The following is a 15,581-nucleotide window of genomic DNA, read 5'->3' on the forward strand; positions in this document are numbered from 1 at the left end:
ATGTAAAAGGAGTGTTAATTAAATAACACGAACTTTTCTCGAAGAAAAAGCGGCAAAACTGCTCGATTTTTTTAACACAAAAGAATAGAATTTAAAAAAATTAGAAATTAAAAAACTTCTCCGTTTCACCTGGTCAATGCGACGAGGAAGTCTGAAACAGCTTCGCGCTGTCCTTTGGTCAGCATTCGATTTTTACTCAACCGATAGACTGTATGCAACGTGGCGTCGAGTAAACTCGCGTAATTGTCAGCCTCGTTGTAAAACTTGGAATGTTTGATCAGCAAAGGCAGAATGCTGTTTCCAATATATCGGTTCATGGCGAGAGCCATGTCGGATTCGTAGCCATCGTTCTATGAAAAAAGAAATTCAATCAAAAGACAAATAGGGAAAAGAAAAGTTGAAATGCTTAGTCATAATTGAAAGGTGTCGTTGCAAAATCAGCGAACTCTACTCGCGTGTAATTTCAAAAGTTGAAAAACATAATTTTAAGTAAAAAAACAAAACTGCAGTAACTGCCCATTTTCAAACGTTCAAATTTATGATTCTGCTGCTTCAGAAACACATGTGTTAATTACAGTATAAGATTAGTTAACTATGCGGAGAATTATAACAATTAAAAAATTTTGAAAAGTGGAGATTGATCGCATTTGCAACGACGTCCTCAATTTAACATTTTTTCATCTTCTTTTACAATAAGATTTTTAATTCTTACTCTGTCAAGCATGGTAGCAGCGCGAAGATCTGGAAGAAAGGCTTCTTCCAGGATCTTGTAGAACAATTCCTGCGTTTCGATGCCATAAACGCGTTCGAGAAACAATACTACGCTCTGCTTGTGTCCCGGTATCAAACCGGACGGTGTGTCACTTTTCGGTCTTTCCTCGCCAGCGGCGGGATTGAGCAGTGTGAATCGTAACGACAGTACACCCTGAAGATCGTCGAGAGGTACTAACGATCTTAAAATCGCTCGAGCTCGAAGTGATTCGTTCTTTCCTGAAACAATAACGTGGACGCTTCAGACACGATGTTTACACACGGAATTAATTAACTCAAAACAAAATTTCTTCGTTTTGTATTACCAACGGATTCTGAAGCTGTCATCTCTTTGTTGGTCATTGAGAAAGGAATAAACGTTGTTATTAGATATTTTAATTGCACTTTGCATGTTTAAAATGAAATTGTCAGTGCGTGTCGCAATAACGTGGCTCTTATTTTTTTTTGGTGAAATTTGTTTTTGAATTTTTTTTTTTGCTATTGCTAAAAAAAATAATCTGCGAAAAAGTTCAGCCCGACCGAATAAGAGAAAAGGAAACTCCTCGGCGCTTAAAAAAATTAAAAAACTTTTTTAAATGCACAAATCGATATTATTTGATTATTTTCTAATTCATCGATTCTATCGAAAAATACTTTAAACGAAAGTTAATCTGGGTAGGATGTACATTTTTTTTTTTTTTATGAATTTTTTTTCGCGGCATTCTCTAGATTGATTCCACAGATTATTTTTTTTATCAGGTGGAACCATTCTAGAAGATGCCGCGAAAAAAGTTCTAAAGTCGAAAATAAGAGTCACTTTAGTGTCGCAAGGAATGAACGCACGTGTGAATTGAAGATGCCAAGTACAAGAATTTTAGAAATTCTAGAAGAGTTGTTAAGATTTTAATCCGATTATATTCGCAAGTAATTAATGCAAAAAAATCATTTACTATCGGGAGTCAGTCAGTAAAATGAGAACGTAATGAAATTGTTGTTTTGAACTGTGAGGTAATGGAAATGCGAATGTTCAAAATTCTTTATCGAATCGTGTGATTAACCTTGTTCTATGACGGAAGAATCCGGAGCGCATCGACCTAATAAATCGACGAGTGTGCAATAGAAATTTAAAATCGCCGCGCCCGTGTCTATGTAGTCCTCATCGTCATCCGATTCTGGAAGTGGATGCTCGAATTGCACCATCATGGTGCCCTCGGCTTCGTCATGTACCTGTGCAAAATACTGAGTTGATATCGTGTTAATAAAATATATCAGATACACATGTGGAAAAAAGAATTACAAAAAAAAAAAGAAAGGATCAGGTAAATTTCACAAATAAGAAAATATCAGTCATTTCTTCGGTTAAGAGAAAATATCAATTTATATTAATTTAATTAAAAAAAGTATGATAAGGATTGACAATATATATATATATATTTTCCGTGGTACCGTGTTTGAAACATCAGTTAGAACATATTGCTTGAGGAAATTTTTGTTTGATTATAATTCCTTATACTTTGCAATCAATTAAATAAAACAAAAAGTCAGCTCTCTTGCAGTCTCACAACGTGACTTACTTTTCTTCTGTCGGCAATACGTTCAGACATTTTATTAGCGTCTATGATAGCTCTCAAGAGACCTTCACCTTCACCCCGAAGAGCCGGGCCTAAGCATTCTGGTCTTCGAATTAGCAAACGAATGACCAAATTGGCATTTTCCTCCACACTTTCACCTAGAATGACGTAATATTGAAAATAAATAGGAAGTTTTTAATATTAGCCCGCGATACACAAGATATATATATATATATATATATAATAACAATTGTATATATACATATATTTGATATTAGTTTGAGACAAAAGAGAGAATTAAAGGATAAAAAATTTACCATTGACCCACACACAGAATCTCAAGAAATCAAGATATCGTTCACCCTCAACAGGATCCCAGCCCAAGTCAGGATAGCCTTTTTCCACCAATTCTGAGTTAGACTGCAAACCGCATCGCGACAGATAAATAGCGATCTTCTCCAAATAATGTTCTCTCAAGGCTAGAGCTAATTCGGTGTTTTCCATAAGCGAGGAATAAGCCACGTCCAAGGGCGTGGATCCTCGCAGCGACGGTCTAGCCAGTAGAATATTGCTGTTCTCCAGCAAGAAATCAAAATGATCGAACATTGCTTTTTGATTCTGTCTGGATGTGCGACAGAAGTAACAGAGAAATCTGCAGCAGGCCACAACCATCTCGTGAGATGTATCTTTCTCTTTCGAGGCCGGTTCTCCCTCGGCTGCCTGAGCTTGTGTCTGGGCGTCTGATTGCGCCTGGGCGCGTCTTCCCAGTGTGTTCATCATAATGGCCATCACATTCTCGTGAACTCTCAGAACTCTAATAAGATCGGGATGTTGGAAAAACGTGTGATTGTTCACCAACTTCCACAATCTCTCTCGAACCAATTCCTCTTCTTCCTGCGACATCTGCACAGGTAGCAAGGCGCGAATTTGACTCAATCCGATCCACATTAACGCGACATCGTCCTTAGTCTTGTTGTTGACGACGTAGGTTTTCTCCAAAGCTCTGATCAATTCGCCGACATTATCGTACTGTCTGACCAATAAGCTAAACATTTCCCGCACGAGTTTTGGCGTCTCGATTTGAGACTCTTCGGCCCAGCTTACAATGGTCGATATCAGCACTTTGCGGAAAACCTCTAAATTACAAAACAACTTTAAAAGTCTTACCTATTATTATCTACTAATTAGAAAATGTGTAAAGTAAATCGAAGCAAGAACTCACCTTCCGGCGTTTTCTTCGTGGGTTCGGGTTCAGGTTTGGGTTCTTCTTCGAGCTCTTTGACGGCGTTGATAAAGTTGAAGAGCCGCTTCATAGCACCGGGTTTCTGAACCTCTTCGGGTGACTCGTTAGCAGCATTGTCTGCTTCTTGAAGAGCAGTCAGAGACACGTAGGACATCAGCTCGCCGTGAAACTCGTTCATCTTTACGATCAAATCTTCTCCGCAAGGAGTATTCTCCGGATCCTCTTCGCAGTCGAAATTCTTGAAGCTCAGAATGGCGTTCATCTGCTCCCGCGGAGGACATCTGAATTCTCTGGTCTTTTTGGCAGCGATGGCCGACGGTAAATCCGACTGCTTGATCTCGATGTAACGTCGTAACTGATCGGCCTGCAAGTCCCCGACAAAATCGGAAGCGAAGGCGATGATAGATTCGACACGATGACGCAACTGAATGTCGTTCAGATGATGAAGCAGATAGCACATTTGTAGTTTCGCTCCCTCGGCCATTTTCATGTGTAACAAACCTTTCCGATGCTCGTCTTTCCCTTCTAAAACAATGTAAAAATTGTCATTATTACAAATATTATATGTAATTATATTATATTATATTATATATATATATATAAAGTAACACGAAGAAAAGAGAGAAATTATATCATCATACGTTTTATATCGATATCAATCAAGAAATTCTTCGATAATAACATTTTAACGGTCTTTCTCACCTTTGTCGAAAGTCGGATCCCAAGTTTCGGGATTTATCATGATGAGCAACTTGGATATATCCTCGTTACTGAGCAAGCCTACCAGGAGCAGCCTGTCTACCAACTTTAAGAGCGGTCTGTAAATGACGATAAATTTAATATCAAGAAACATTCGATCGTTAGATGAGCGCCGTAAGCGGTGCAAGCAGAAAATTAGAAATTCATTCATTTAGAAATTCCTGTTTCGTCCCTTGCCCTTATCACTTTTATCGGATTTGCCCGGAAAATCGCCCGACCAATTGTGTGCGTCACTATTGCAATTCACAGTCCAATTGTGATAGAGGCGTTAAAACAGGGCAAAGGAAGATTTTTCAAAGAAGAAAGAAAGAGAGTAAAATAAAAATATTATGTTCGAAGATAAACGACGTTTCCATTGACGAAGAACAGAGTTACATCAGCGGCAGCACGCGCAGCATCAGTCAGATTTATCGTTTTTACATACAGAAAGAGATTCTCGTTGCTGCCTCCGATCGGATCTCGATTGTGCACTTGATTCACCTCGACGGCTTCGTTGAGCGCCATCATCACGTAATCCCGCACAACGTCGAGCGGGAAATGCGGGCTGTACAGGCTCCGTATGTTCTCGATCGCTTGGTCGCTAGAAGGAACATCCCTTGATGGCGACTGATTAGTAGGGATCTCTCATCTACTTGGAGAGGGAAAGTTTTACCTACCTGATTTCCGTCATCTTCATCTGCGGCCGAATGGACTCGGTCTCCAAGTATCTAAGACTGTGTCTCATCTCGGAATCCTCGTAAAGGTCCTTTAATTCCTGACCTAAAAAAAAAAAAAAAAAAGAAAAACAGAAAAATTTTGTGAAAACATCGAGAACAACGTTTGTCTTCAGATTCCGTCTTCGAAAAATATCAAACGAAGTCTTACCGAGCGGTATTATGTACTCGTTCTTGCACACTTCCATCGTCGTCGCATGCGACTCGAGATGCAAGGCGATGAGCAAATCGTAAAATCCTTGTCGCAGAGGTCCGGACATGTACTCGGATCGTATCGCGTACAACAATTGTTTTTGATCAACATGTTGGCAGAGAGCGTGGGCCGCTCGGTAATTCGACTGATAGCACAGAGCTGCGTACAATGTTAACGTGTGCGCGTGGAAACTGCATATATGAAACAAAAATAAAAAGCCAAAAGAAGACGAGGTAGATTTTATTTAGAAGAAGAAAAGAAAAAATCTGTGCGAATCGAGAAATGTGTAAACAAATTCTACTAGCTTCTTGATTGAAAATTTTTACCTGAGCAGCTTGTCCATTTCGATGAGCTCCAGAATATCGATGCATCTGTCCTCCTCGGGTATGTGAAGAGCCAGCATCGAGATCGCGTCTTCGCACAGCATTGACCAACCTCTGATGTCGGAAAGTTTAAGCGCGTGCACTTGAAGCGACTGATTCGGAACTCTGGCCCACTGATGCGGTTTCAGACACTGCACCTTCAATCTGGGTGGGAATTGCGGTATCACGTGTCGTTCGGAATTCTGCAGCACGGCGGCCGAGAGCGGGAGCGTCGTCGAGGTTCTGCCGAGTTCGATCTGGAGAATCTCCTTGCTGGTGGCCTCGACGAAGATCGCCGGGAACAGCTTCGTGTCCGGCTCCATCTTGAACTTGTGACTTGTTTCCTTTCCCTCGCAAGTAAAGGACACCCAGCCCGTGGCGGTGTCCACGAAGCAACCAACGAACATACCCTGAGACGCGCCCTTGCCCGACGCGTCCTGAGTGACCTCGTTGTACAATTCGTCCGCTCGAACCATGTAACAACTTTGTCTGTCGACTCTGTAATGTTGCGATGTCGTTGGTTCTTTGTTTCTTTGCATATTTTACATTTCGTTCTCTTAACGCCAGAACAACCGGGGTTGAATGTACAATATAGTTTTTATCACGTTCGTCAATTTGACGGATGTGTGAAAAAACGTTAAAAAATTTTATTTAATATTTTCGTCATTATTTTTAATTTTTTTAAAATAATTAACAACGAAAAGTTTCTGCAGCTACAAAGATTTTTGATATTTCACGCTTGTGTGTTTTTATTGTTGAAGTAAAACTACCACTTAAAACATTTTTTTTAATTTAAAGTAAGAAATCTGGAATCTCCCGTCATTTTGACGTTTGATTGTTCTAGTGTTATGATACGAATTGCGCGCGCGTGATGGAAACATATTTAAACGTACTGTTCCATGAGACGATCGTATTCGTCGATAATGGCGACGGAAGCTTTTCTCACGCGGGACAGATTGAAGTCCTTCGTATGGAAATGATACTGCGACGTGACCCAGCCGACGTAAACGTGAGTCGGGTCCTGGCCGGGAAATATCCTCACGCCGTAGAAATATTCGTTCATCATTTTCATGCACTCGGCGTCGAAAATTTCATTACCGATCGCTTCGACGCCACTTCCGGTCAAAACGGACATTGCTTTCGGCATATTACGCTCGGGAATTTGAGGTGGCACGACTTTCAAATCCGTCTACAAGAGAGAAAAGAGAGAGAGAGAGAAACAGAGAAAGAAATGTGTATAAAATTATTTTTTTACGAAATTCTTAAAATACTATTACGTACATGCGCGTGCAAACGCAGAAATTCGATCGAGTAAAAATTAATTTATAAACTTTTCACAAAGTGTTCGTCGAAATAAGAAAAACTTTTCAGAAATATTTTTTAATCCGGATATCTACTATCTATTTACGCATATGTACACTCACAGTTGAAACACGAACTTGAGGAGTTTTGGCACTTTTGCCACCTAACATACTTTTGTCCGAAACGTCCGAGCGAACTTGCGGTTCGGGTGTTTTTGCTTTGGCTTCCGGCGACTTCGTTTTTCGGGAGAAAAATCTGCAAATGAGAGATAAGAGCCAATTGATTGAGCTCGTCAATTAAAATCGTTAACCAATCGAAGCATTACTGAATTGCCACATAAAATAAAGATGAAAGAGAGAAGAATAGGTTTGTTGATTTATCAAATATCACAAAAAAAAAAAAAAGAAGAAAAGATGTAAGAGCAGTTCTAACTGGTTCTAAGGATCGCTCTTAGAATAAAAAATTCAATATGTTACATTTCATATTTTACATATGCGAAAATCAACTCACGGTACATCCTCCATTTCTTTGCTAAGCTTGCTAACAAAGTTAAGATATCGTAGTTTGATTTGCAAATATTCGCAGCAACATCAACAGCATTACCTCGATATTAACAAATAATAATAACAATAATATTTTCCAAAAAGCCAAAACAGAAGCCAACAGGTTGTAAAATCGGCTCGAGTGACGCTCTTAATTGTTTTTTTTTTTTTTTTTGTTTTTGTTTTGTGCCTCCGAGCGACCGAGATAGCTTTTATCAAGAAATTAACGACTCTATTTCTTTTGTTATTAGCGAATTTTCGGACCAAAAGTTTTGCTAGTATCGAGGTAGCGTGTCTTGTAAAAATAATATAATTGAAGCTTACCGGAAAGGCGAGCGACCGCGTTTCTTCTTGTCGTCCTTTATATCGCCATTCATCTCGCCGTATCCATTCATTTCAGCGTCGCTAATAGCATTATCTAAATTACGCGATCCGTAAAGAGAATTTTTTCTAGGCGGTCTCGCAGGTTTGCCTCTTTGCATAGGAAGTGGCGACTCCTTCATCATCTCGTCCACCTCGGCCGCATCTTCCGAGTAATTTCTTTGCAATCCTGTTTTTATTTTACATTGCGAAACATCACACAGAGATAAGATAAATCAATAAAAATTGAATTCTTTGTGACTGACATTAACGCGAAAAATAAATCGTCAATTAGGTTTGACGGTTTTTTTTATTTTACCTTTGATATCGCTCATACTGAAACCGGACTTTATGATCTGTTCCAAATGAGCCGACGGCGCGGCTTGCTGCGCTTGTTCAACCTGCTCGGCGAGAAGTCGGTTTTGTCGCATTTTGATGTCCTGCCACCTTCGTAGCTTTTCACCTTCCGTTACAAACGTAGATTGACAAATCACGGGTAGCGACAATCGGAGAAATTCCCAATTAGCTTTCTCCATGGTCTCGAACGTGTTGTGAGAAATTTTTAGACACGGAGGCGTGTCGGAACCGGCCGGTATTCTTGCCACATCGATTCGCGTATCGGCCATGTCGTCGGTGTTTTCGAATATTGGCTGATCTTTCGTGTACCAATATGTAACCGGACGATTCATGTTTCTACGATACGTGCAATTTATTTATTGTGACTATGCGATATTGTGACGTAAATTCTTTAATTAATTCTTATAATTAAAGAAATTAACTCACACGCAGAATGGTTCATAGCCTTCTTGCAAACCGCACGTGGTGAAGAACTTTAGAGTGTTTACATCCTGACCGAATGTCAATTTCGCCTTTTGACCGACTCCAAGAGTGAACGCCGGTACGAATGAGTCTCCTTGCACGTCGGCGAAAGAAGTTTCACCGCCGAGCGCGTCCATGAGCAGTTCTCCATTCAGGGAGAAACCTGCACAAATCCCACATTTGTAGAAACGCGACGTGCTCAAACATCGAAAAGAGTCGAAACAAATAGTTGACAATAGGATGAGCAATAATACACCAAAAAAAAAAAACATGTAAGAAAATTTTGTTTAAATATCAGGTAGAACAAAAATAATTGTCTATCGGACAACTTTGTCGACTGATACTCCGTCTGATATTTGTTTCGACTTGCAAAAACAGAACGAAAAAATTCTACGTCAAGCAACCATACACATAAAGCGATACATAATACACATGTTACAAACAATAATTTGTGAGTGCCAAATGTTACACGATAAATAATAACATAGATTTTTTACTTACGATAATTCGTACAAATTATTGTAAGTAATTCAAAAACAATGAGAAACACACATTCGTACTGGAATTTTTAAACTTTTTTCAAGCACTTCTTCTTTTTTTTTTCTAGTTGTAAAAAAAAATACATTGAAATGTTTCCAATAATTGAAAGCATAAAATTACAGCAAAGCAGATGCTGGAATAAAATCGACCAAGTGAATAGAGTCAAACAAGCTTATATTTTTTGTTTCTTTTTTTATCTAATTGCACAGTTAGTTGAATGTTAAAACAAGGCGATAAAGCATTTCTGTATCTTGATTTTATTCACATACGTGACCTATTAACATAAATTCAGATAATACGCATGCAAGCGGCGTCACTCTTGAAGAAGCTTTGCCAACAACCCCAAAAAAAAAATATATATATATATATACATATATATGTAACGGTATCACATAGCAATTATACATCTTTTACGATAACAAAAAATAAAATAAAATATTTATTAATACTTAACCGGGATACAAAGAGAGAAGAAAAATTATAAGAACACAAGAACACATCGGATTTCATCTGGGAAATTTTGTTCGACTGTACGTTTTCAAATATATTTCGTGAAATGTGATATAATTTTCATGTCTACGATGAGTGTATGTAATTTTGTACACTAGTAACTTGATGCAGGTATACAACGACTATGTGAAGATATTTAATTCGGGAATTGTTTCTGATTACACAAGTGATCGATTGGAGGCACTCGGGTAGTTAATGATCGTTAGTAGTTGTGAATTATATGGAGAAGCACCGTATATAATCATAATCGTATACAACAGAGTTTTCCACTTCTCAAGTTCTTGAACCGACTCTCGTTACTTAAGATCATTCGGTTTTCAAGTTCTTCTCTCCTCGTGTTATTTACTCCCATTAAACTTGCAAATTGATCACACGCAGAACGAACACTGCGGTCGATATTCACAATCAAATCTCATATTTAACATCGTCTCAAGTTCCTCTTTAGATGCTTTGTACCAATAAAAAACGGTTCACCGTTTTAAGATGAACTTAGAGACGCGTATCGAGCGAAGCGAAATTATATTAAGAACGAAACTCGAGAATTGAGATGAATAATTGAATTCCCGATCACTTGAGAAGTGGACGAACTCCGCTACGTAAACACTGAATAGAGTACTGGAAAAGACACGGGAAAAGACATTGGGGAGACGTGATTTTCGATTTGATGACTGCCGATGACAGAAACCAGGACTGTCTCTGGTTTTGCAGTTATAAATCCAATACGTTAAGATGACAGTGCGGCAAGATGAAATAATTTTTGTGCAACATTATAGAAAAAAACGCATGATCGATCGTTTCCGTCATAACGGAGTTTTACTTTTCGTGTAATCTTAAGCACATTGATGTTTATTTTCAAAGTGCTTGGCGCGAAAAGTGTGTGCTTGCTCCGAACTTTCGCAGATAGAGAATGATTCTATCTAATTACAGCTTATGACCATGTTTTTTCTATTAAATGTTTGTTTTAATTTTATATGTTTTTTTTCTCAGTGATATCTGATAAACCATGTATAATTGTTTATTTTGTATATTTCTACATTTCTATATTTTATGCTATTACTGTCATATATGTGTTATGTATGTCTTTCTATATCTCTACTTTAAAAACATTTTCACAATGACAAAAAAAAAGAGTAAAATTAATTAATCTGGAACGTAAATCTTCAAAAACGCAAATATGAACAAGATTGTGTTAAAAATCGCATATAGGGTGCGGTGGGGTGTGTCTGTATCCAGTAATCTATCTTCAGATCTCAAATTATAGCTTGAAATGGCAGCTGAAAGCGTTTCGCTTAAAAATTCCGTCTTACTAATCGTTCGGTCAATTAGATCCAGGAAAACACCGACAACGTCTCCGATTTGCCACTGTTTGCCGAACGTCTCGGCCGTGCCCGAGTAAACTTTTTCCTCCTTTAAAACAAAATATTCACTGGTTCAACACTTCTAATATTCGTGAAGAATTCGGAAACAGATTGTTCGGCAATTGGAATACATTACTTTTGGCCACGGCTCTGGGTCTCAGATATCTCTTCTTTAAAAAAAAAAAAAAATTTGTTCTTGCTATTAATATAATTAATGTGTATATGTACATTTTCGTGCGAGATTACAATTTTTGTTTTTTTTTTTTTGCACATTACACAAATGAAAAAATTTCGCGAATTACCCTGATCATCGATGAGAGTCAAAGCCACACGTCGCCGAATGAAATTTCACCAGCGATTTTATTCGTCTGGGACACAAAGGATGCAAGAAATATAAAACCAAATCAACACGAAAGAAACATATAAAAGAGCGACAGACAAAGACAACAATAGTGACGAGAAAACTCAGAAAAAGAAAAATGTGTGTATACAGTGGGGGGAGCCTCTAAGACCGGCTTGTTCGGAAAATGGGACTCTTACTGATCGTTCGGTCTGCCACGTCAATGAAACATCCAACTATGTCGCCCACTTGATATTTGTGACCAAACGACTCGTGAGTTCCAGCATGTATTTTGGTCACCTGATATTTACGTTGTTTTTTATAGATTATTCGCATTTCACATATTACGAGCCACGTTATGTTAACACCATAAAAAAGTTATCAATATGTATAAGGTGAGCAGTGTCTCATGAGCTCTAAGATCTAATCATATCAAATTCTTACCTTTTCGTGAGTGACGAACCATTAAATCTCAAATATTTAGTCTTGTGTGTCAATACAATAAAAAATGTAACATATTGCGTGTATGTGTGTGCGATATCTTTAAATTTTTGCACTTTTTGTCTTTGTAATTTTTTAAATTCTATAATTAACAAATTTTTAATTGCAAAAATAATACGAGACAATGTCAATGTTACTTACGTTGTAACCGTCAAACGCCCACGTATTCTCGTCGCTACCCAGCATACTTCCCGGCGTGCAATCAGCTTTCGCCCAACCAACGCGCATCGGTCCGGCTGTGAGAACCTCGAACTCGAAATACCATTTTCCGCTAGTGACCGCGTAATGTTTCTCGACCCTGTAAGTCCTGAAGGATAATTGTCGTAACCTGCTGGCCTCCAAAAGCAATGCTACAAATACCAAAAAAAAAATAAAAAACATTATTAATATGCGTAAAAGTGAGATCCCAAAAGACCCAACAACATATCCTCAAAAATCAAAATGTTGCCTCGAATCGTTTCAATGCGAAGCATTAAACATTAAATGTCGAGAAATTAAAAACAAATTAGAAAAATAATTAGGTAATTATATACAAATCATAAATTTTAGTTATTATTGACAAAAATATTTTTCAATTAAATGTATAAAGCAAGTAAAATCGTTGTCCACGATTTGTGATAAAAATAAGCGGTGAGATCGTCTATTTATAACAGATATAACAAGAGTAAAATTTTTATTTATGTCGCTTACCCTCGTGCTGTTCTCCGGTGGGTGGATCAAGCATGTATCCATAAACCAATAGCGTTCTGACAGTTTCGCTGGCTGTATCCCGATTAGCTTTTTTGATAGCGTCGTCGACTTTCGGATAGGGTACTAAATGAGGACTTCTTCTCATTTCCGAATCTTCGTTCAAACCGTACGTCCATCCTTGGCTGATTCTCTCCTTTGCCCAGAGATTATGCGTGTTCTCCGCGAGTTGATCAACGAGCTCCTCCATCTTGGGAGTTAACGTGATCGCGGACAGATCGAGCGGAGCTGGTTTGTATCCGCTGCTTTGCAAAAACGGCTCGTTCGGCAACCGCAGAGTCTTTATTCTGGACGGTGGCTTGTCCATCGTGATGTAATAACCCAGAGCCAAAATGGTCTTCAGAGTCTGCACGGCCAGTTGAGTGTCGTAGCGTTTCTCCGCAGCCGGTAGTCGCTCGAACTGAACTATACAAGGATGTATCTTTCTAAGATCATCTCTGACTTCTCCATAAATCCAACCAGCTTCGATCTTGTTCATTGCCCACATCTCGTGAATGTTCTCCGCCAGCTTGTCTCTGATCTGTTCGACGTACGCGGGCAGATTGACCATAGAAGTGTCGACCGGGGCTGGAACAAAGGCAGTGTCGTCCTCTACAAGCCAAGGACCTGCCAAGACCACTTTGTTCATGTTGCCGAAGTAGAAACACGGATCCAGCGAAAGAATCTGCTGCGGCAGCAGACTCTCCACCAACGGCGAGAATTCTTCCGGCGGAAGAAACTTCAGTCTGCCGTGATCGCCGCCCAGTAAAAATCTACACGACAGCTTGGACGAACAGCTGATTGCGGGAAAAAACATGCCGTCTAGATTAAAGTTTCGAAATGAGCCCATGATGCGAGTACCGTTGAACGTGAACGTTATCACGGGCACCGTCAGATCCAAGGCGCAGCCGATCACGTCGCTTTTTCTGATGAAAGGTTCGGTGGTGTTCTGAACGACTTGGGTCTTTCTGCCACCTGTCCATAGATAAGCGCCGTCGAATCCGAACGAGTACAAGTCATCACCGACACCGTTTCCACCCCATTTCTCGCCACCACCGGGATAAGGCATGTAGCTGTTCGCAAAATAGTTGTAAAATCAATCTCTTTTCTCTCTCTTTGTCTCTCTCTCTTGACATTTCTCGAAAAATTCAAAATTAAATTTTATTACAGAAGTGTCAAAAGAACGAGTTCAACAGGTAAAAAATTTTTTATCAATATTTTTTGACGCTTTAAATATATAAAAAAAAAAGTTGTAAAAAATCTGTCTTATAACAAAATTTACCCGGCGGTATTCGCCCAGCCGATCCTAAGATGCGGCATCATGTGAGTCGTCTGTTCAATGTGATCTACGGTTACTTCGAAGTACCACTTTTGATAAAGAGCTGAACCCTCCACTCTGCCAACAAATATATTTGGTCTGACGCTGGCCACGTGGTCCACCAATTGCGTCTGGAGAAGTAGATTTTTCCCAGGCAGCAAAAAGTCGCAAATGTTATTCTGCGAAGAACGCACCGCGACGCCATTACCGACGCATAATGAACATAAAACGTCCAGAACCTTTGGATCCCTGCCATGTTTCTCGAGCAGAGAGATTATCACTTTTATGTGCTCGTCCTGAAAAATAGAATTTAAATTTCTCTTTCACTGTATTAGAATTTTTACATTCGTACAAAGATCGTTATCGTTCGCGCGGATCATTTTTGATTAATTTCCATTGGAAAATGTGATATGTACCCTCATCATGTTCAAGGCTTCCGGCGAATCAATTAAAACGCAATGAAGCACATCCAACATTCCGGTTCCCTCGCTGGAAGCCTGTGAACCCAATCGGCTGAACAGCCAATTAAGACGATTGCTGTTAGCGAACTGAGCGCAGTTGGTGTGATTGCCTTTGATAATGGCCGCTAGAAGTTGATACAGATATCCGGATATCTGATCCCAGGCCTGGCCGCTCTCGTCGCCGGAAAGAGCGACGAGAAATCCTTGCGAAGTGATGACGTTAATTTTGTCGATAGCTTCAAGGATAAGATTCAATATACCCTCTTCTTGAAACAGATCCTGACGATTTCTCAGAGCTCGGAATTTGTTCTGCTTCTCTTCGTGTTCTGGAGAAATTAACGATTCGCATTTTTGAAATCGAAACATTTTTACGATTCTTTTTAAAAAGTTTTCATATCTATTTTTTTTTTTTTTTTCCTACCCATGTCGTCTTCGGGTTGAGCGAAGTAATTGATCAAGTCCTCGAGGCACATTACCATCTCATTGAGATTTACGTTTTGAAAAAACATGGACGCTCTTCTGTCCACTTGAAGCGTTTCTAGGCCTCTAAAAGACGTTCAATATTTTTAGCGATTCAGTTTTGTTAGATCTGTGTATATTTTCCTTTGAATCGGTACATGTTTAAATAACTTTTTATAATATATTTTTTAATTACTTACGTGATAAACTGTGTAAACAAACTGCTGCACTTTCTGATGACTCGAGCAGTGCGAGATTCTTCTTCCTGAGACCTGGAGAAATCCAGACCGTCGTCCATCTTACCTTCTTCGTGAAGCACCGCTTGTTTTTCTTCGACTTTTCCGACGCCTTTCTTCTTTGTCTCGTATGACTAAGAAAATAATCACGTAAATAATTATTACAATATTTAACGCGAGAAAATTATTTCAGTTTAATCAAATGTAATCGTTGATTAAATTTTTTTAAATAAATTCAAACCGATATGATTCTCTCAGTTTAAATTTATTTAAACCGAAATGTATATCAAATATTTAATTTAAATTTATTTCTCTATAGTCTTGTACCTTATAAGACACCCAAAGACACGTAGTGGCATGTTGCATTATAACGGTGGAGTCGCCGTACTTGATAATTGGCATTCCGATGACTTCCAGATCTTTATCTTCGAGAACAATCTTTTGATCGTCCTTTTCTTGTCGCAGCCAAAACGTCGAGGTTTCGATCGTCGCTTCGTTCCTTCGAAGAAAGAGGATAA

At 38.9% G+C, this 15,581-nt stretch overlaps 1 protein-coding gene across 27 annotated transcripts in view; it reads right to left on the minus strand.

Annotated features, from left to right (window-relative positions):
• Nucleotides 1-15,581, minus strand: part of LOC109853394 (ryanodine receptor) — a 42,216-nt gene that overhangs the window by 13,149 nt on the left and 13,486 nt on the right. For 9 of the 27 annotated variants that reach the window (XM_020425481.1, XM_020425487.1, XM_020425484.1 and 6 more), the window contains 26 exons: nt 15,391-15,562; nt 15,028-15,197; nt 14,790-14,914; nt 14,324-14,694; nt 13,872-14,203; nt 12,554-13,662; nt 12,005-12,213; nt 10,972-11,071; nt 8,579-8,777; nt 8,115-8,488; nt 7,760-7,985; nt 7,404-7,433; nt 7,016-7,148; nt 6,485-6,780; nt 5,556-6,089; nt 5,188-5,420; nt 4,980-5,082; nt 4,748-4,918; nt 4,267-4,382; nt 3,544-4,089; nt 2,639-3,457; nt 2,325-2,479; nt 1,809-1,989; nt 1,077-1,100; nt 713-990; nt 130-350 (listed from right to left, as the gene is read on the minus strand). In XM_020425481.1, the coding sequence (XP_020281070.1) occupies nt 130-350; nt 713-990; nt 1,077-1,100; nt 1,809-1,989; nt 2,325-2,479; nt 2,639-3,457; nt 3,544-4,089; nt 4,267-4,382; nt 4,748-4,918; nt 4,980-5,082; nt 5,188-5,420; nt 5,556-6,089; nt 6,485-6,780; nt 7,016-7,148; nt 7,404-7,433; nt 7,760-7,985; nt 8,115-8,488; nt 8,579-8,777; nt 10,972-11,071; nt 12,005-12,213; nt 12,554-13,662; nt 13,872-14,203; nt 14,324-14,694; nt 14,790-14,914; nt 15,028-15,197; nt 15,391-15,562 (7,227 nt within the window). Of the gene's footprint in view, nt 1-129; nt 351-712; nt 991-1,076; nt 1,101-1,808; nt 1,990-2,324; nt 2,480-2,638; nt 3,458-3,543; nt 4,090-4,266; nt 4,383-4,747; nt 4,919-4,979; nt 5,083-5,187; nt 5,421-5,555; nt 6,090-6,484; nt 6,781-7,015; nt 7,149-7,403; nt 7,434-7,759; nt 7,986-8,114; nt 8,489-8,578; nt 8,778-10,971; nt 11,072-11,562; nt 11,663-12,004; nt 12,214-12,553; nt 13,663-13,871; nt 14,204-14,323; nt 14,695-14,789; nt 14,915-15,027; nt 15,198-15,390; nt 15,563-15,581 lie in introns of all 27 variants that reach the window. The other 18 variants (XM_020425505.1, XM_020425501.1, XM_020425498.1 and 15 more) reach the window with 12 other exon arrangements.

Source organism: Pseudomyrmex gracilis, unplaced genomic scaffold (assembly GCF_002006095.1).
Source record: "Pseudomyrmex gracilis isolate BER0280 unplaced genomic scaffold, ASM200609v1 scaffold_48, whole genome shotgun sequence".
NCBI classification, from domain to species: domain Eukaryota; kingdom Metazoa; phylum Arthropoda; class Insecta; order Hymenoptera; family Formicidae; genus Pseudomyrmex; species Pseudomyrmex gracilis.